The sequence below is a fragment of the Hippoglossus hippoglossus genome, chromosome 24, assembly GCF_009819705.1.
Source record: "Hippoglossus hippoglossus isolate fHipHip1 chromosome 24, fHipHip1.pri, whole genome shotgun sequence".
Lineage (NCBI taxonomy): Eukaryota > Metazoa > Chordata > Actinopteri > Pleuronectiformes > Pleuronectidae > Hippoglossus > Hippoglossus hippoglossus.
This window is the reverse complement of record NC_047174.1, coordinates 18,056,615-18,078,455: the sequence shown is the minus strand read 5'-3', so window position 1 is coordinate 18,078,455 and position 21,841 is coordinate 18,056,615. Positions and strand designations below refer to the sequence as shown.

General features: G+C 42.5%; 1 protein-coding gene across 7 annotated transcripts in view; it reads left to right on the top strand.

Moving 5' to 3' along the window:
* The window catches only part of enah (ENAH actin regulator), a 125,929-nt gene that overhangs the window by 95,222 nt on the left and 8,866 nt on the right, over positions 1-21,841 (top strand). For 4 of the 7 annotated variants that reach the window (XM_034579275.1, XM_034579274.1, XM_034579273.1 and 1 more), the window contains 7 exons: positions 9,192-9,517; positions 14,063-14,869; positions 18,401-18,744; positions 19,337-19,479; positions 20,368-20,416; positions 20,966-21,017; positions 21,597-21,663. In XM_034579275.1, the coding sequence (XP_034435166.1) occupies positions 9,192-9,517; positions 14,063-14,869; positions 18,401-18,744; positions 19,337-19,479; positions 20,368-20,416; positions 20,966-21,017; positions 21,597-21,663 (1,788 nt within the window). The remainder of the gene's footprint in view (positions 1-9,191; positions 9,518-14,062; positions 14,870-18,400; positions 18,745-19,336; positions 19,480-20,367; positions 20,417-20,965; positions 21,018-21,596; positions 21,664-21,841) is intronic. The other 3 variants (XM_034579279.1, XM_034579278.1, XM_034579277.1) reach the window with 2 other exon arrangements.

Sequence of the window (21,841 nt, the reverse complement as noted above, 5' to 3'; positions counted from 1 at the left end):
AAAAAACTATCTCACCACCTATTGGGTAGATTGCCATGAAATCAGATCAGAATTTTCTAGCGGTAAAACCAGCACTTACTTAACTGATTAGTCATTTGGCAGTAAAAATAACCTTTTGGTTTTATACTGTGAGTACATTTCAGAACATGTACTTTTACCTGAGAGGCTGAATCAGTACTAATACTTGAGTCGTTTTGAACACAAGTATATATACACTTCTACTTCTGTATTTTACTAATAAATACATTCCTAACTATTAATCAAAAAGAATGGACCATCATTATTTGACTTTTGGCTAAACTACAGATCCTGTTGTGTCGTTATTTGAATTTTCCCCCTGCAGCTGTCCTCTGTCATGTTTCCTGGCCTTTACTTTCAACAAGTGTTATGATGCTTCCAACATTACCCCACATCCTCCCTGACTCTTCCTCACAGAGTCTTGAACTCAGTCATCCCAAGTTTTTGCAGAGAGTAAAGGAATATGTGTGCGAGAGCATGCATGTGCATGTGGGGATTCAGGCCGTGGCACTGCCCACGCTCCCTTAGCAACGGTTTCCCTGGCAACTTTTGTCAAGAGGCGAGTGAGATGCCAGTTAAATGGTGCAGGAGGCTTTTTCACAGCTTTGAATCCTGTGACGTTTCCCTGCAAAGCAGAGGGAGACGCGAGGAGGAGCCTCCTTTACATTAACACATCAGAGGAGAGAAGTAGACAGCAGATGGTGGAGATGGGATTTCAGGTGGGAGCCTTGTGCTGGTCCCTTGGAAGTGATGAAAAGATACAATTTATAGAAACAATGCTGAATTGTCAATAGTTCACACAGTTTAGTCACAATTGACTTCCTCATATTCTCACTCTGACTTATGCATAGTTACAAAATGTGGTCAATCATGCAGAAACTTTGAGTTTTCGAAAGAAAACAACCCCTGCAGCAAATAGCCTCTTTCTGGCACGTGCAAACACTCATTAACTCATTTATTGCCTTCAGTGACTCATTAAGACTCTTGAGGCAGGTCAAGAATTATCATTGGACAATTTTGTGGTAACACTCAACAACTGTGGGCTCCTCTGACTGCAAATCTAACTGTAATGCTGAATAATACTAAGGGCATAAAAAGATACCAGCACTCTAACCCAGCTTGAATTTTCCACTGTCCGAAATGTCATTAAGAAATGACAGTTTAGAGGAATTAGGAAGATAAGATCTGGAAGAAAAACTTTGAGATAAACCTGCAGGTCAGCTTGGCAGAAATGTTAATCTGACACAGTTAGAGTGGAGGTAAACTGTTCCACTGTGCAGCATCTTGCACAAACAGCGTCTGTACATGGAAGACATCAGACTGAATCCTTTCACAAAAGTCTTTGTCCGAAATCTGCAAAACAACTGAGCTCCTTGGCCACAAACACCAAATATGTGTTTAGACAGAAAAGAAGTAGCATTTTGTGAAAGGAACAAACTACCAAATATTGGGTTTGTGGCAGCCAGTGGAGCAGGAAACATTACATATAGTGGGAAGAATGGATTCAACTAAATATCAGCAAATTCTGGATGCAAATGTCAATTTTGAGCTTTTGGAACAGCCCTCACAGCCCCCTGACCTGAACATCAAGAACTGTTCAAGTCGTGGTATTTGTCAAGGAGGGGCTTAGTTTGACTCAATCTATACTAATATGGTTTCATATGAAAACCCATCATCTCTGCTACAGATTTGCCTGGAATTGTGCCTGCCTTTGCATGCCTCTATTGCTTAATATGGCACATTTACACGTTGATCTTAAGCATGCTCGTTAATTAACGTGCATTCATTGTCCCCTTTAAATATAAAAAAAACATTTGCTAGATAAGCATCACCTTTTTTTACTTACCTGAATCTGGATACCCTCGGTAGAATCGAAGCACAAATCACCATTTCTAAATCAGATCAGATTCCCAAACCTTATTCATGACAAACTTTTGGACTTGTCAAAAAGGAAAAGCACATGTGAAACTTACGACAGTAACAATGGTGTACGTTCCAGCAATTGTAAAAGTCAACAAAAAGAGTTCAAATCAGCTTTAGTTTAAATTAACACATCTTATCTGGCCTGTCATAACTGTGAGTTGTTGGCACAGGTTATGGCAGTAACTCAAAGGTTTTAACGGCTTAAAGTTTTTTTAATTTTGTACTTCTGAGACACAGCTCGCTCATGTGAGCAGAGAAAAAAGGTTGATCATTTCTCCTGCCATTCTTAATCAAAACTAAAGTGTTGGCAGTGAGAGAAGCTGCTCTCACTCAGCAGGAATGCGTGTGAGGAGAAGACAAGCGTTGCAACCTCATGACATCAGCTCAAAGGCTAAGCTGTGTCGTAAACTCAGAGGTGTCCCTCTGACGGAAGACAGGCTCGCTGTCCCCAGTTAGTCTGCGTATCTGCATGTATACACGCGCGCACGCGCACACGCGCACACACGCGCACACACACACACACACACACACACACACACACTCTAGACAAGTTATTTTGAGATTGTGTGAACATTGTTTAGGAATGTCATGATCTCCTGTCCAGGGAATTTGAAGTTAGAGCGCGTGTGTCTGTCCGTCCATCCGTCCCTGTGTGCGTGTGTGTGTGTGTGTGTGCGTGCGTGCGTGCGTTTGATTAGTTATTATTTGTCTGTTCACACTTGACGTGAAAATTCATCCTTATTGTGTCTTCTGTGACCATAGATCTTACTTCCCTGTTCGCAAAGACTAAATCATGTTGTGTTGTGTTTGTGTGTCTGAGAGAGAGAGAGAGAGAGAGAGAGAGAGAGAGAGAGAGAGAGAGAGAGAGAGAGAGAGACTGATTGAATGAAGGAATGACTTTACCAAAGATTTTACCAAAGTAAAAGTCTGAGTAATCAGATCGCATTCAGGACGTATTTGGGTCCATTTAGACTGTGCTTGTGGATGACCACTTCAGGACGGATGTTATTACCAGGTCTGGACAGGATCTATAAACAACGAATGTACAGCTGTCGAACTTTCAGTGCAAAGTTAGCAAACAGTCATGAGTTGAAAAAGCTTTCAGAGCTTTATTGGAATTTGCTCCTCCAGCTAAAGTTCCCATGAAAACACATGAAAGGTTAGCTTCGATGTTGAAACTAGATATTCTTTCATATTACTGTTTTTTCATTTATGTTTGCTTTAGTATATTTTTTTGTATATTTTGTCTGTTAAGTTGTACTTTTACTATCAAATGAGTACTCCGCTCAAGATTTCACGTAAATGCCTAGTAGAATAAAATTATGCCATTTTAGATCTTCTGTGCTGCTGCCTTGAAGACGTGTGTGAGGCAGGATCAGCTTTATTGGCCAAATGTGAACATATACAAGGAATTTGACTCTTGTTTGTGTTTCTCTCAATGACTTACACATGCTAATACAATAAATATACAGCAGAACCAGAACAAGAAAGCTTAAAGTCCAGTAAAATCTGTTCTATACATACATCCCTCTATCATAAATCAGCTTAATACCTTTTATTAAATTCCTTCAGCCTTCACTACAGGCAGTATATTATGAGTCTGGACAGAAACAGGCAGAGACATTAAACAATGAGGCTGTAATTCTTGTTTAAGGTTTCAACTATGAAAAAAAGAAAATGAATCATATGTTAATTTAATTCTGTGATGTGATGCAATGACTACTAAAACTTATATAGTGGGTTTCAGACAAATGGTGCGTGCATGTGTCTGTGCATGTGTGTGTACTCGTTTTTGTTACCTCTTTAGGAACTATGCCATAAACACTGACCTTGTCAGGACCAGTAGACAACATGAGGAACAAAGCTCAGTCCTAATGAGGAAAAATATCATTTCTGACGTCCTGGTTAAAATTGGTGGAAAGATGTGAATTGGTCATGGTTTGGATTAGGGATATGGTTTTAGTTTGACTGTGCACACTGAATGTAAGTCAATGCAAAGTCCTAATAAGGATAGCAGTGCAAAACCATGTGTAATATTTTTATACTGCATGTTGGTATTGTGGAGGCACGTGTTTGTGCTGCTGTCACAGCCATTTAAGCCATTCATTTTTCAATCACCCACCACTATGGTAGAGTATTACTGAATTCCACCACGGTCTCACTCCAATACCTGCAGAACCTGCCACACTGCCAGTAAACAGACTGTACCAGCTGACACCATTTGGTTGGCTAGTTGTTTTTGGCCGTCCTACCCAGAAGAATGCAATCTGATCTGCCTCATTAGGCTGAGTTTACTACCATCACACCATTACATGATGAGATAAGTTTCATCATGAAGATGTTACACTGCTGAGGAGCCTACTGGGGCTAATTTGCTATCAGAGAGAATTCATTATGTTAGACGAGGGAATCCCCCTGAAGAGACTGTAAAATCCTCGGGGACGAGACACTGCCCAGCTTCCAGTGGCTGTGAATTCAGGTTACCTCTGTGTGTGTGTGTAATTACATCAGTGGACCACTGAAGCACCGTGGGAACTAGGACATTTCATGTGTGTGTATTAAGTCCATGATTTTCATATTAAAAAATGAGCAATAGAAATGTATGTGTGTTTGCATAGGAAGCCAAATTTTCCAATTTTTATGGAAGGGAAGAAGAGGGTGAAATCTAAGCTGCAAGCATACTAGTAGCCATGCCTACTAAATATCTATATAGAAATTCTTCAGGATGGGACTCTGAAGGTTTGGGGGGGTCTGAATATATGTATTGTTAAGTTAGAAGAACTTCCTGTGTCATGGCGAAACATCATAACTTTGACGGCATGCTATGGGGACGCTGTTTAACAAAAAAACTAAATATTTTAAAGATCGTTCCTTGTGAATGTCTCAAAAACAATGAGAATTTTATCAATTCTGTTGAAGAAGTTTGTTAAAATACAATCCCCTCAACTTGCCAAAATGGCCTAATTCTTGCTGTTTTAAAGCTATGGTCCCAGGGGGCTTTTTTGTACATCCGGGCGAGCTGTATGACATGTCCTGTGGGGGCTGCTGTGTGGGGTGCAGCTGTGTGGGGTGCAGCTGTGTCACAGCCAGACTCCACAGTTTTGAGAGAATTAGCGTCAGTGCTGCTTATGTTCTGTCTAATCAGCCGTAATGCTATCAAAAGATGGTAAATTCAGTTAAATTCTCTGATTAGATCCCGTTCCTCTTGAAGGTGTGTGAAGAGGTGGGGGTGAGGTTGCAAAGACGGCCGTTAAAAATCTACCAGGTAGTGATTCGATTAATGGTTCCTTTTAATTAACACGTTGAAAGTGAATTTTATTAAAAAGTCTTTGTAATGTAATGTTAGTTTTATTCATATTTTGGTACTTCAAATTAAAACATTTTTCACCTAATCAGAGCGGCTCATGACCGACTGATCTCGTGCTGGGAGAAGCTTCATAGCATCTGTGGCGCCCCAGCGGAGTCTGAGGGCAGCCTGGAGTTTGGTTTGAGCCCCCGCTGCCATCTTGACAGTTACTGGAGCCAGAAATACTGGTGAGCTGGAGATGGATTGGAGGGCGCTGAGGAGGATCGAGCAAGTGGCTGTTACCATGGCTGACTGTGATAGGCTGACTCTCGTGTCAGTTAGGCAGGAATCTTAATATATTCTTAATGAACAATATACAACCTTTAGGAGTGGCTGTGGCTCAGGAGGTAGAGCGGGACATCCGCTAACCCACGTGTCGGTTCAATCTTAGTCTCCCCCAGTCTGTGTGCCGAAGTGTCCTTAAGCAAGAGGCTGAACTTCAATTGCGTGCGTTAGACAAAAGTGCTGCACATAGATGTGTGACTTGTAGCATAGATGTGACTTGTACTTGTACTTGCTTTGAGTGGTCATCGCGACTTAAAAAATATTAGAAAAACTGCCTTAGAAACTGGTGAGATATGTGCTGAAACATACACTGACTATTACCAACTTCCTACAGTCAAAATCATAATTTTGCCAAAGTTACGTTTTGAAATCAGCAAAGAAACCTGACATTCTTTCCTTTTTTAAGTAACCAGCTTTTCCTTGGTTTCTGATAAAGGACAGGTGTATGTGACATTTCTCACAGCAACCTGATGCATAAGAGCCACTGTTCCCAAACCACACCGTGGTAACACTGAAACAACTGAACCAAATATGCCCTGAGATATTGTGCGTTTGTGAGTCAGTGGCAGAGTAAGGGTCATTTGTTTGTGTGTGTGGGGCAGATGGAAGGAGAGGGAGGGAGCGTTTTGCATGAGGCAACGTTAACGCTACGACTTTCAGCTGAGTCAGCTCTCAGCAGAACAGGATGAGTGAGGGAGGAGGACTAGATAGTGTGTGTGTGTGTGTGTGTGTGTGTGTGTGTGTGTGTGTGTGTGTGTGTGTGTGTGTGTGTGTGTGTGTGTGTGTGTGTGTGTGTGTGTGTGTGTGTGTGTGTGTGTGTGTGTGTGTGTGTGTGTGTGTGTGTGTGCAAGTTGGCATGTAGCTCCGGTACCCAGCTCTCTCTCTCTGCTTTTGTAATTTATGAACGTAACACTCGCTCATTTACAGCCAGTGAAATCTACAGCCGTGTAAATCATAGAATGTGACAAAACACTTTCCAATTAAATGACAGATTTCCTGGGAACCTCGTGTGTGTGTTTGTGTGTGAGTGCACACTCTCTCCCTGTACCACTTGTTTGTTCGTAAGAATAAATCTTCACACTATCATTGTGATGATGAAGCATGACTTGTGTACCTTTCCATTTATACATCCGCAAGACATGTGAGTATGAAAAAGCTCACATCATGTAGTTTATACTGTGTGCTCATGAGTTTCTGTGTGTGTCATTATACAGACATTACCCAGTGTTCACCCTGGAGAGCTAGTGTTTAAAAAGCTCCAAATAAATATGACAATAATTAAGACAAAAGAGCTCATCTTCCTTACATCCATCCAATCCTCCATCCAACTGTCCGTCCATCCATCCAACCATCCAACCATCCATCCAATCATCCATCTTTCCAACCAACCATCCAATCCTCCATCCAACTGTCCGTCCATCCATCCATCCAATCATCCAACTATCCATCCAATCATCCATCTTTCCAACCATCCATCCAATCCTCCATCCAACTGTCCGTCCGTTCATCCATCCATCCAATCATCCAATCATCCATCTATCCATCTATCCAACCATCCATCCATCCATTCATCCATCCATCCATCCATCCATCCATCCATTCATCCAACCATTCATCCATTCATCCATCCATCCATCCATCCATCCATCCATCCATCCATCCATCCATCCATCCAATCATCCATCCAACCATTCATCCATCCACTGAACCACAGATCCATCCATCCATCGACTGACCCACCTACCCATTCAACTATCCATCTATACCACTTATCCTAAGAGCCGAATTGCTAAACATATAAAACCAGTTAATAGGGAAAAAAGTTGAGATGGTCGAGGATCTTAAATATCTTCATGTACACGTTCACATCAGTCTTTGCTTTCAAGGAAAACACTAACTAAGAATAGCAACTTTGTAGTGAGCCAAAATATTATGGACACTGTTAAACTCTTCGGAGCTTCAGAGCCAAGGGTCGGTGGCAAGGTTATGAAACAATATCAATAATTATCACATTAAAATTTGTATCAATAGCCGTATAACAAACGTCCAATATATATAGATATATTGCTTATGCTTTGTGTAAGCACAGTGAGGAGGTACAATGCACAAAACGTTTTACTATTTATCAAGTGTTTGTGATTCTCTGCCCATCAAAAATCAGTCTTAAAACAAAAATAAAAAACAATTTGACATTATTCGCAATAATTATTGATATGTACGTTTTGACCGTGTCACCCAGCCCTGCATGGTGGGACACACTTCATCGTTTGTTCTATCTATGTGCTGCAGTAATCTGTTACAGTGACACGCTGCAGAATGGCCTCCACAGACTTTGGGAAGCCATAAAAGCTGCTGGGTCTTATGTATGGTGAACTCTTTTCGGGCGTAAAGCTGACAGAATTATTAACGACCCTTCTCATCCACCATACAGTGAATTTGAACTTTCATCCTGGGGGAGATGTTATAGATCACAGATGGCTAATAGAAAAATCTATAAGAAATCCTCTGTCTTAAGTCCTGTCAAGGTAATAAATGAAACAAGGACCCTGTGGACTGTGGATACAGGGTGATGCTCCTGCCTGTGCTGCAGTTATTTTGCCCAGTAGGTGAATGTGATGTGGAGTTACGTTGACCTTTATAATGCTGAAAGTGTGTATTGTCATATATTCTGTGTGTTTAGGTTTTTATGACGTGTCAAAGGAGCTTCCTCTGTGAACACATTTTCATTCATAGCTCATTGTGTCAACGCTATATAAGACATTTATCACCATGGAATACTGACTTGCACATATTAGCTATTCACTCCGCCTATTCTCAATTGCCTCTCGCTCTTATTTGATATTCTCGCACAAACTGCTGAGACAACACTTCTGTATCCCCACAGGAGTCGTTAAGCTTTTTTTAACATTGAATCTCAGATGTAGTAAAAAGTGGAATGGCAGCCTTTCCCTGGTATGCTGTAACTCGTTCTCACGTGCACTCATACACACATGCACAGACACACATTGGCTGCTTACATGGTCCATTTCTCCTGTTTCCCCTCCACTGCTGCTGCGGTCTCACATTACCAGCGTCTCTACAGTTGCTGTCCGCTGACACCTAGTGACCAAACCTGAGTCTGCAGACACGGTTTTGTGCTGAACACCCTTAGAAAAACCTCCCTCAGCCCATCATACTTCAACATCACTAATGATTTTGCAGCCCCGTCCCAAGAAAACCAAAAGAAAACCCCAAAAACATTTGCAATTTTATTCTGTTTTCTATTTCCTCTGTTAGACAGACAGCTGTTTTCTTGCAGCTGTGTCCAACTAAGAAAGGATTTTTGCCCCAGGCACTGTATTAATGTGGATGTTTTTTAATGTGTCCAAATTTTAGCAAAGCTGGCTGTGGTTGCATAAGAGCATAAGAGTCATATTATATAATGACATGTCTTATATAATGACAACAGGGTCCAGGGGTCAAGACAGGCCCCTTACTAATTTACTCATTTTGACACCTTCTGTCACTTTTGTTCAGGTTTTTTTTTTATCTTCAACCACTATTCATTTCCTCCTTTTATTGGTGCTGGTTGAATTTATCGAGTCTTATCTTGATATGTATTGTTGTCATTCCTCTCCAGGCAGCTTCAGGAGCTGCAGAGGCAGAAGGAGATGGAGCGAGAGCTTCAAGAGAGGGAGCGGCAGGAGCACGAGCACGAGCGCCTGGAGCGAGAGATGCTGGAGCGCGAGCAGGAGCGCGAGCGTCAGGAGCGGGAGCATCAGGATAGGGAGGCGCAGGCAGAGAGGGAGCGACTCGAGCGTGAGCGCCAGGAGCAGCAAGAGCAAACCGAGCGTGAGCTGATGGAGAGGGAGAAGGTGGAGAGAGAGCGGCTGGAGAGGGAGCAGCAGGAACAGTTGGACAGAGAGCAGCAGGACTGGGAGAGAGGGAGACGCGTCTCGAATGCCGGTGAGTGATACACTTACATTTCCTAATATACACACACTTGGGTTTGAATTTTTGAAGGCGAGTGTAAGACTGTTGGACTGAAGATATAAAGAATCTATGATTTTTGAAAATGTTCAGTTAATTGATACTATGAGTGATGGTCAGTAAAGCACTTCTCTTTTCAAATAGTTACCGAGGTGTTAATAATAATGGCAGACATGCTTGGTCCTATTAGAACAGTAGTTGTTTCATGATAAACTGCAACTGAATATTTTGTTTCACTAAATTAAAATTTGGATCTACAGTAAAATATTAGTCCCAATCCATACTACATACCAACTGCATACAGTAGATCCTCACATCAACAGTAAACCTTACATGTGCATTTAATACATGCCAATATAACACATTATAGGCCCACAATACTATATATAATGCATTGACATGGATTCATACAATGCATCTCAATCCAACCAATAAATTAAACTGAACAATAAGATTAGTTTTTTGTTTTTTCTCTGTTATTCACAAAAACGCAGTACATTTTCTGCTGCTGTGACCACTTTCACATTGATCATATTTTTTTCGTTGGGACAATAACGGACATTATTATCAACACCTTCAAAAGTTAGTCAATATTCATATTGACTTTTATAGTATACTTTCTGATTTCCAGTCAGATTTACTATATAGTGTGGAATTGGGACACAGCTTTCATCCAACAAGATTCCCCCGTCAATTTATAAAAAGCCTTAGTTTTGGTTTAATAAGTAAAACTCTAACTTTGAATGCGTGAACGAAAGATTCTGCTCAATGAAGATGAGAAACTCAGAAACCCAGTCTGTGAATTTAAAGTGTCTTCCAATAAAGAGGCCACAGCATAAAGGCCTTAAAGCATGGGAGGAGTTGCTCTATTGCCCCTCTGGTCAGTGCTAACATTGTTAGCTAGCCTTCCTAACACGACAGTATGGTCATTTACCCATGGGATGGTGTCAGGAGCTATGAACAGATTGCTAAGACCAGGGGCACGGGGGTAATAAGTGTGTGAGTCTTTGCACATGAGTAGAGGGGTGATTGCAGAACTTTAGAAAGAGCGCTGCAAACTCCTACACCAGTCTCACACACACACACACACACAAAACTACTGACACTTCACACACACATTCAGAAATATAATTGAGGTGTGATGCTGGTGCACAGACATGTCTTAATGTCGAGAGATTCCCTATGGGAGGAAACAGTGACTTCCAGCAAATCCTTCCAAAATAATCTCCACTTTCCCTATATTCCCATTTTTGAACTATTCGAGCTATATGTTCAGCCCAGATGAATGAATATTTTAATCTAGCAGCAGGGACAAGGTTGAGCCACAGGTGGGAAAACACTGTTAACAACAATCTAAACTGGAGCTGTAATGGATCAGGTTTTGGTTGTGTGAAACTGTCAGAGGGGAATTTCCAACATTTAAGGACTGGGTCAGTAGGGAAGGCTTCGCTGTGTAGCATGCTTCAGTGCCACAGTCAGCCTATTAGCATATGCATGCATAAACACAAACACACACACACACAGGCAGGCAGACACAGTTCAGAATTACTCACAGGCTAAAAATACATCATCAGGGAGAATGATGGTGAGAGCCCCAGGGACGAATGTACACGTGTGTGTGTGTGTGTGTGTGTGTGTGTTTGTGTGCATACGTGCTAAAGCCCCAGGATAAGAGGGAGGAGTTATTTTATTTCACATGTCACACAAAAATCAGAGATAACAAACACACGGGACATGCACACACAAATGCAAGAGCAGCACATACACATGCATGCATGGTTCGTTTGAACATACTTTATGAGTCTGGGGGCTTTGATGTGAGCTTGTGATTTAACATTTAACACCTCTGTGTTTCTCTCTGACAGGATAACTCTATCTGACTGTTAGAGCTTTGTGTTTTCTTACTGTTTTTTTTATCAAATCAGACTGTTAACAGTTCAGTTTAATAAGATCGGATCGCCTTTTCTGATCAAACCCCTCAGTTTCTTGTCAGGCAAACTTGACTAAACATTTTCTATCATGTCTGTAATTTTCCCTTGATGAGGCCCATTTTGTTGAAGGACCCTTACGGTGCTTTTAGCTGGCTGAAAATTGCTAATTAGCATCATCAGCATCTATTGTGGATAAGCACCCTCGCGACAAACTGGCAAAGTGAAATAAAACATTTGAAGGAGGTCCCTCTAAGATGTTTAATGTGTATACTTAGATCCTTACTGCAGAGATCTTACATCATAATGTCTATAACTAATACCTCTTTCTCATCATGCTGTTCAGATGTGTGTGACTAAAAATGTACCTTAACTAAACTGTTAAAATTATAACCTAAGGGGTTCAGTGGATCCTCTTGACCATCATTTGTGCTAAAAGTCCAGTTCGTTCAGCACAGAGGAGCTGAGCTGCAACATGGCTTTGTCTTCTTCTTCATGTGTGCACATGCGCTTAATATTCTTGTGTGCACGTGTCCAGCAGTCAGCATAATCAGCGTGTTCTGGACGTGGGTTTATTGTGGAATGGCAGAGCAAAGCTGGGGCCTCTCAGTCACATGACCAGCCCAGAGCTACAGAGAGTGGGGGTATGATGGAAAGGGTCAAACGAACAAGGAAGGAGATGGTAGCAGAGCAGTGGATTAAAGGAAATGAAGGATAAAGAATAGTTGGCAGAGGCGGAGGACGAAGTAAAGCATGAAGGGAAATTCTGGGTCGATGAAAAAGAGATGGAGTGTGTGGTGAACTGGGAAAATGAGAGTGAAATTGTGGGTGTAGTGGAGTGGAAGTTGGAATGAGCAGTGACTCCAGTTGGAGAGGATAAATGGTACAAGCTGTCAGATCGTTCAGCTGGGAGAAGCAAAAAGATGTCACACAGAGGAAGGGATGAGCCAGGCAGTCTTACAGTCCTTCACGTGAATTCAAGTCGTGTCCGTCAAAGTTGTTGTGTGCGTATTTGAAAGAGAGTTTGTGTGAAATGTGTGATAGTGTGTGAATTTGAGTGCATGTGTAGATCTGAACCATGCAGTGATTTTATGTTTGTCAGGTTCTCTTTGCAAGAAAAACGTCTATATATATATATATCAGACAAATAATTTGGGATAGTTTGCACTTACAATAAAGGAAATCCTGCAGCATGCCTTTTATTACAGATACTAATATGCAGCACTGTAGTTTTGTTGACAGGTATCAATATCTACACTCAGACTCAACCCAGAGCAAAAGATTTAAAATACAGCCATGAGAATAAGGATTTAAATGAGGTGTAGAGTGACATCAATAGTGAGGGGAAGTGGAGCAGAAGGTGAACCGTGGATTAACAACTTCACACCATCCCCACACACACACACACACACACACACACACACAGAAGGAAACATACAGCATGTCCATACACAGTAGTTCAGCCTGCATTAAGAGCTGCAATAAACACAACAAAGGTAATGAGCTAGAGAGGGCTACACTAGGCTTAATTGACCATGCAACTATCCCCAGCACTGAGTACTGAACTGGAAAGAGGAGACTCGGTTCATATGAAGAGATACTGGAACAACTGGTAGAAGTTTTAAAAATCAGCCAGGTTAGTATTTCACAATATTTGTATCTAGGTCAGGATTCTTAAAAAAAACATTTCCCGACATAAAAATAACAATCTTTGTGGAAAAATATTATTGCCCCGTTTCATATTTGGATTTACTCTAAAACATAATAATCATTATCATTGATAAATTGATAAAAATATGTAAAATCCTGTATTGTTTGGCTTACAGTCTACAAAAGGTATCGCACTAAACACAAGGTTCTTTTGTAAGAACAGTGGAAGGCAACACCAATTTTAACTCTAGTTCTGCTTTTATTTCTATCTTCTATTTCTATCTGTCGGCTTGTCTTTTGAAGGGTCACTGTCTTGCATGTCTGCTTGTCTAAGCACTGCTTAGATTATAACCTTACCTTAAATGCAACCATGGATCAAGAAGGCGACCATCACAACTTACAGTCTTTGTATTAAGAGTCGTGGGGCTGCTGGAGCCAATCCTGACATTGGTCAAGGAGCAGGGTTCACTTTGGACAAGTCTACTCAGATTTTTACTTGCATAATATTTACGTTCTAGATATTATTTCTTACAATTCTATGGGTGCGTGCTACTTGGTAAAGTTTGAATTTTCCTCCTCAATCCATTTGTTTTTCCCTCTTCTCATGCCTACTATGACTATGATAGCTGTGTGTCTCTGGCTCTGTCCACAGTGCTAACACTTGTCCACTAACATAGTAGCATCAGCTCAGACTCAGAAAGTGCACAGAACCAGGAAATAAAGGTATATAGCTCTGTGCTGGTTATTCCTGCTTCATCTGCCCCCTTCTCTTTTTTCCTCCCTCCCTCCTTCCTTCTCTCTTTCCTCACCTGCTGTATTTCCCTCCTGTGTGCACAATGGCTGCTTCCTTCCTGCCTTTTTTCCTTCCTTCTGTCTCCCCCTTCCCTTCTGTCCTGTCTTGTCTTTGACCTTGGTTTGTCCATTGGCGTGACGTGTGTTTTAGCTTTTGAAAGCACCCTGTACACTCCCACACCTCAGGAGTACGGTAGAACATCCTCAACACCCGTATCTCCATCCACACCCACCTACCCAGCTCCTGGGACTTCATTATCATTATCCAACGCCACACCCCCAACCCCGCCACTCAGGCACTCAGCGTCCCGATTCGCCACCTCGCTCGGTTCTGCGTTCCACCCGGTACTGCCACACTACGCCACAGTTCCGAGGCGACAGCAGGCGCTCCCGCAGGCCCCGCCCCCTGCTCCGGCTCCGGCCCCTGCCCCCCCTGCTCCACCCAAGTCTGTGGTGTGGTCAGCGTGCAACTTTACGCCCTTGCCTCCATCACCCCCTGTCATGATAAGCAGTCCTCCAGGCAAGGCCGCTGGTCCGCGGCCACTCATCCCAATTGCAGCACCTTCCCCTCTGACCCAGAAGCCTCCCTCGCCATCCCCCAACGGCCCACCCATGTTTCCCGCACCCTCTCCTTTGACCATCCCGCACAGTCATACTCCTATCGGCATCGCCTGTCCAACACCACCACCCCCACCCACCCCACCCCCTCTCCCCTCCCCTGTAGCTTCCCATCCGTCTTCCTCCTTCGCCTCGTCTCCCCCCTCCTCATCCCAGGCTCCTGGTGTGCCCTCTCCCTCCACAGCGTCCCTTGCTGCTGCAGCCACTGCCACCACCTCTGCCTCTGTTGAGCACCTCTCCCTCCCCCTGGGCCTGGGCCTGTCGGGGCCGGGGGAGCTGGACACAGCTGCAGGCCCAGAGTCCCAGCTGCCTCAGGGGGGCTTCTCCTGTCAGCCCCAGGGTAAGGCCTCCAGTCTGGATTCTCCTCTCTCTCTCTCACTGCCTCTGTCCCCTCTGTCTTTCACTTCCTCTGACTCACTCACTAACAGGGGGGACACTACTCTGTCGGATCTGTAAAGTTGTCTTGTCTTTTAAAACTATGAGGCAGCCGCTCGCCTTAAAACAATGAAAGCATTTGATGATAAAGATATTACTTTTTTTTGGTTTGTACATAAAATATTGAGAAATAAGTTGAGAAAATTAAACATGTGTTTAGTTTACTAATAACAACAAAACACATTAGATGTATTAAAACTTTAGTTAAAATAACATAACAGCAATAAAACACATTGTAGTTGTAGACTTTTGCATACAAGACATTTGAAATAATACTTTTATACTTTATGGAAGAGCAGGTTTGTCCTTCACTCTGATGGTGATTTTAGAATTTTAGAATTTTGGGCTCTAAAGTTCAAACATACTTCATACACTTTTGATACTCTGGGCACATTGCCCTGTAAGTACACCCCTGACAACACGGCCTTCCAAGGTAAAACCTGCTTTTGACGAGTCCAGCTTTTGGGCCACATATTCCTGAGGCGGGAGGCAGGAGTGCTGGAGTGTTTAGAAAACAAAAGGATATCACTTTTGTTGGAAACACTGTCATTTTACTGGCCAGCGAGTGATTGTTTGCAGGACCTGGAATCACTGAATGTTAAAAGGTTAAAAGGTAAAGTAAAACTAAAGTAAACAATCGGATTAGATAAAGTTACTTATAGAGCTTCTTTTGAGAAGTGAAGCAACTTTTCCAAAGATTTCAGAGAGATTACACCTCACACTAAGTAAAAGTGGTTGTAAGAAGGCTTGACCAATGCAACCCTTACTTCTTAACAGTATCCATCAGGCTTGGACACAAAGCACATCGACATCATCACATTCTTCCCCCAAAAATCAAAACAAGCCAGATTTCAAAAGCAAAAAAACTTTGTTGTGGCTGACATTCATTTAAGATGTTGATGTTAACTTGTAATGTCATTCAAATTAAAAATGTTAATAATTCTGAAACAATTTGTCAATCAAGCCTCATCTTGCTCAATTACACGATATCACGAAAATAGCAGTGTTTTTGTAGATAGCTGATAACCAAACATGAAAACAAGGCTGTTATTCCTGATCAAGGCCAACAAATTGAGTGACTTAGAAGCTGGCAAAGAGCTGCAGTTTTGATAAGGGTATGTAGCCTTGGCTAATAATTTATCTGTGTATTGATGTGCAATCTGGTCAAAGAAACTAGTGGAAACCATTATCTTTTCAAAAGTTCGGTTGAGTAATTACATCAAATTCAGTGTTGAGCTGAGTACTCGAAGTAGAAACTAATTGCAGGTGTATCACAAAGGGAGTTCCATTGCACTGTTTTCAGAGGAGTGTTGCCTTTCTTCTGGGAAATGCTTCAGTCCTTGCTGCCATTACCTGACTCTAGATTAAATCTATCAAGTGTCTTTTCCTCTTCCATGGTTCAGGCTGCAGCTTCTTGCAGCTCATGTTGATGATCTCATGGCGTAGTAGTCACAGGCCTCTCTAACGTCTTTGTCTGTCTTCTCATGAACTCTTTTTATGTAAATACGTGCTTGCTGTTTAAAGGTCTTGCTGGCTGACTGTGCATTGGATATGAACTGTGTCTGGTCCTGCAGCATGGCATTCTGTCTCATCGATAGGAATCTGTTATTGATCATTGATGGAAGTCTGTGTGGAGCCACCGCCTTTTTGATTTCCTGGTAGATTTGTTGTGCGTTCCTCAATCCATTTCATAGTTCAGCATATATTTTTTTATGTGTTTATTTTTATTTTTGCCATGGTTTCACCATTCAATTGACCCTCACATGACACTTCACTGTGCAGTCAGTCCATCTTAGCTTGGTCACAGCAGGATGCCCTCTGGGCAACAGCAGTGGACCACTGACTTTAATATTTCATGTCAAATTTACATTATTCTAAATCTACAATATTGAACCTCACTTAAATACAGTTTCTTCCAAATTGAACAGAAATCTGTAAGTTTGACTTTAAAGAACTTTATTTTATCTGTTCTACTCATGGTAATCGAACCTTTTCAATATGATGTGCACGCATTCATCTGTTGGTGATGAGTTGTGTCATTATATGTGAAAACAGCCACAATGGAAATATTGGCTATATTATCTATATTTTTACGTGAAATCTTTCTGTGAATAGAAAAAGCCTAATCATTTTAGTTAAAACAATAGTTTTGCATTTCTATGCTAAAAGACTCCTCGATTGACCTTTTGCCCTGGGCATTTCTTCTATTAGATGCCTGAGAGGTTCTAATGACCTTTGACCTCTGAGATCATTGTTCATGATTGGCTTGAATGGACTCAATTGCTGCTTTAATATTGATTTATTCACATTCCCCCATGTATCATTGATTTGTGTCCGTGGTGAGAACCAAATTATTATCCCTCCAATTATTAGACATGAAGTAACATGCATTCCAGGCAATGCAGGCCTTCCTGTATTGAATGGGCTTTGAGGCAGGTTAGAGCCGATGGAATGTCGTGTGTGTGTGTGTGTGTGTGTGTGTGTGTGTGTGTGTGTGTGTGTGTGTGTGTGTGTGTGTGTGTGTGTGTGTGTGTGTGTGTGTGTGTGTGTGTGTGTGTGTGTGTGTGTGTGTGTGTGTGTGTGTGTGTGTGTGTGGATTTTGCGTGTGTGCGTGACAGTGATTCAGTGAGATTACTTTTGGATACCATGTGTGAGTGCGGTGTGTGTCTTTGTCAAATGTGAGAGAGAGCCATTCCATCAAAATGTTTGTTTTGTTGATTTTAATTCTCACTCTCGATTGTCTGGTCTGGTTTATTGGAATATAAACCTTCCGTTTATGGTTGGACAATTATTCATTTTTACTGTTTGCAAATAGCACATTTTGATGTAGTTTTTTTTTCCATGTCTCCACGCCTTCTACTTCTTTTCATAAAGCATTCACTACTACTCACTAAAGCTGCATGTTGACAGTAACATTTGCTGTAATGATGACGTGGCATGCTGTCATCGCTAATCTGTGTATTCCATGTTCTGTTTCATTTGAACAAATACATCGCCATTGTTGCTCTAGAGATGTGACAGCGGTGTAACCTGTTGATGTGACCTGACAAAGAGTTACTCAGGCTGAAACACTGTTAAAAGGTCACTTCATTAGGAACACCCGCACACATTTTGATTCATGCAACTATTCAGTCAACCTCTCAACCGCAGAATCTCGAAGGAAAGTTTCTAACGAGTGTGGAATCGATAGCTGCTGTCAGACATGCACTTAACTCCAGTTAATAATGACAGTTTCTCCTGCCAGCCCCCTAGTAAACACTCCAAATTTAGTGAGCCAGTTTCACAGTGAACAGACAGACCCTGAGTCAGACGGACTCCACTCTGTCAAACAGCCTTGTGCTTTGTGATTTTCTGAAACATGACAGTTGAACTCAGTTTTCCATCCCTGTGTCTTTGTCCATCCCCCAATGTGTTACCCCCCCCTTCCCACCAACAGACGTGGTGCAGACCCCGGGTTTGACCACCCCCACTCCACCCCCACCACCACCACTGCCACCCAGCTCCACTGTGACCTCGGCGACCGCCACCCCCAACATCCCGGCCGCCCACCCTCCTCCTCCGCCCCCTCCTCCTCCTCCTCCTCCTCCTCCTCCTCTCCCTCCCACGCTGACCCCATGTGGGACACCCCCCCCACCACCAGGTCCTCCTCCTCCTCCCGGGGTCCCACCTCCTCCCCCAGCACCTCCTCTCCCCGCCGGGCTGTTTGCTCCCGCTGAGGACCGTCCCCTCTCAGGCCTGGCCTCCGCCCTCGCTGGAGCCAAGCTGCGCAAAGTGTCAAAGGTGAGCGCTTGATTGGTTATGTGATCAGTGGAAGGCTTGACATGTCATGCTTAAACTACATACACACAATCACACTTCAGTTTTTCCATTTTTCATCGCACAGATTTGACAAAGACACACACCGCACTCACACATGGTATCCAAAAGTAATCTCACTGAATCACTGTCACTGAAACAGTCACGCACACACGCAAAATCCATGCATGAACACACACACACACACACACACACACACACACACACACACACACACACACACACACACACACACACACACACACACACACACACACACACACACAGTCTTCATCTGTCACGTCTTATCTCAGACTCAGAGGAGATTTACATACAAAGCTGACAGTGTCCCTGCCAAACAATGAATGTCTGCTTCATGACAAAATACAGAAATCAACTACAAATCTGACACAATGCAGTCTTTTAAAATAGTTATTGCATTTTCTTACATAAAGACCAGTAATAAATTATAAATTTGTGCTCTCTTCTTAAAATTATATTAATGCTTCTTTCTGGTTGTAAAGAGCCTGTTAGATGTGTTTGTATTTCATTGGAGATTTTGCTTGTGTCTCTTCAGAGTGACGATGCAGCGGCATCTCTGGCAGCAGCCATTTTGGGAGCTGGAGGGGCTGCAGGGGCCAAATCTGAGGCCCGAGGCAATGGCCCTCTGCCTGGAGGAGGAGGCCTTATGGAGGAGATGAGTGCCCTGTTGGCCAGGAGGTACTGCCACCTCACTTAGGCTACATCCACATTACTACGTTTTAGTTTGAAAATGCATCACATACACCTGGCCTCCTCACTACTCTGAAGCTTTAGAGCCGCTAAAACGGAGAAGTTCGGAAACGCTGCTGTCCCATTTTAGTTTACAAACTGCTGGGCTGCGTTTTCGTCCGGACGGGCAGAAACAGAGATCTTTGGAAAAGATTACGTCGATACTTACAACCGCTTGCTGATTGGGTTTTTTCAGTCATGATGTAGCCTTTGCTGATTCGTCAGGCACATATCACATGACCCTCTTCCGAAAGAAAAGAACCGGCATTAGCCTCAACCACTAGTGTAGAACGCAACATGGATTATCAATTACAAGCATTGCTGATCCTGTTGACTTTGCCAACAGCTGTTAAATTCTGCACTTTACAACATGATACAACTGTTTACATGTGTAGGAGACAAACTGTTATTCGAACAACAGTGCAACAATTCCCGTGTTCAGTGGGACATGCATACATTCCTGTTTACACCGGCACGCTCATACCAGGTCTATGTGAGTGGTCACGTTTTCAAAATAAGGGGTAGTAGTATGGATGTAACCTTACACTATGTCCGTGCCTGTTATTTAGCGACTCACAATGTCAGTCTCAATGGATTTTGCTGTTCTAATGAATATCACAATCACCCCTCTCCCAGTATTCTTCAGTATTATACATAGATTTGTAGTACAATCCTAATATGAATATATTCATATTGTTTTCAAAGAAGAAAAACTGTAGAAATTAATGCAATCAGAATTTATGTGTTAAAAATCGGGACTTGATCTGTGGTTTATGATATGAACATCAAAAAGGCAACGTATCTTTCAACATTAAACCTGGGCCGTTTGTCTTACAGGAGAAGAATTGCAGAGAAGGGCTCATCACCTGAACCTGACCAGAGATCAGTAAGTATCATTAGTGCTGCTCTGTTCTCCCTCCATGTCTGCCATATGGACAGCTTGTTTGATATGGCTCCAAAATATCATTATTACTTCCCCCCTACCACTGAAACACACAGAAGCTGCTCTGTGTGATGAAGCGCATGGTTTCGTCAGCGTGTCCAGAATGTAGAGTGCACTGCATTCATTCAATTTCTGCCTGAAACGACTCCTCAGTCACTCATCGCTTTATCTGTGTGATAGTCCACATACGTCAGGGGGAATTTTGTGCACAAAATTCCAGTCTGTAAATCTCTACTTTCAGATAGTATCAAGCTAGGGCTTTATTTAAAACAGACTTATGTTGTTAAGAACTCATTTCTCATTTGTTAAAACTAGTTTCCTTCACTGATATTTAGCCACAACATTAAAATCAGTCACTGGTTTTGAATATTGTGGCTGATCAGTGTAGCAGCCCCCCCTTCAAACACCCTGTTGCCATCTCTGTTTGGTATCTGCAACGCTCTCTGATACCACATTGGTGACCTTTGAACCCTGTTTCTGTGTGTCCAATAGGAGGAGGGTGAAATGAACACAACCCCTAAAGTGTCAGCCTGTAGCACACCAGGTAAGTGTCAGAAGGAACTGGCAGTCAGAGTCTGCGGACTGAGCGGAGCCATCAACACCAAAGCAACAGAAATTAATATGCATCTTCCTAACGCAGACGATGAGGACCCAAGTTAGCCTTAGGGCTACATCCACACTACTACGTTTTCATTTGAAATTGCATCCACTCTGATACGGATACAGCTGGCGTCGACACAACCCGGGTGTTTTAGAGCCGTTAATACAAAGAACTTTGGAAACGCTCCTGGCTCTGTTTCATTTTTAAAACTTCGGGGCTGTGTTTTAGCCTGGACGGGTAGAATTTTTGGAAACGATGACGTGGACAGTCACAACCGCTTATTTATTGGGTGTTTTCGGTCACCACGTAGCCTTCACTGATTCATCAGTCTCCGATCTCATGACCACCCCCTTCCGGAAAAAAAATGGGGGTGTTTTGAAAAGTTTTGATAACACCGTTTTCAAACAAAAACTTTGTAGTATGGATGGAACCTAACTTGCACTTTCTGGACCTCACACACAAATCTGCTGTTTCAAGTTACTGGAAATCAACTTTTGTTTGGTTTTGTTTTGTTTTTCGCAGACATGCCCAGGAAGCCATGGGAAAGAACAAACACCATGAACGGTAGCAAATCTCCAGTCATTGGAAGGTAAAGTATTTAGCCAACGCTACTTCTTTCTCTCTTACATTGCGTCATGTTGTATATTCTTTATAAATTACATTGTTATATCCAACGACCACATTATTTGTGTTCTGAATGGCTCGCAGCAACGCTACTAAACATCTTTCTCCCTCGTAAAAGAAACATTAGCATCAGATAGCTTTAG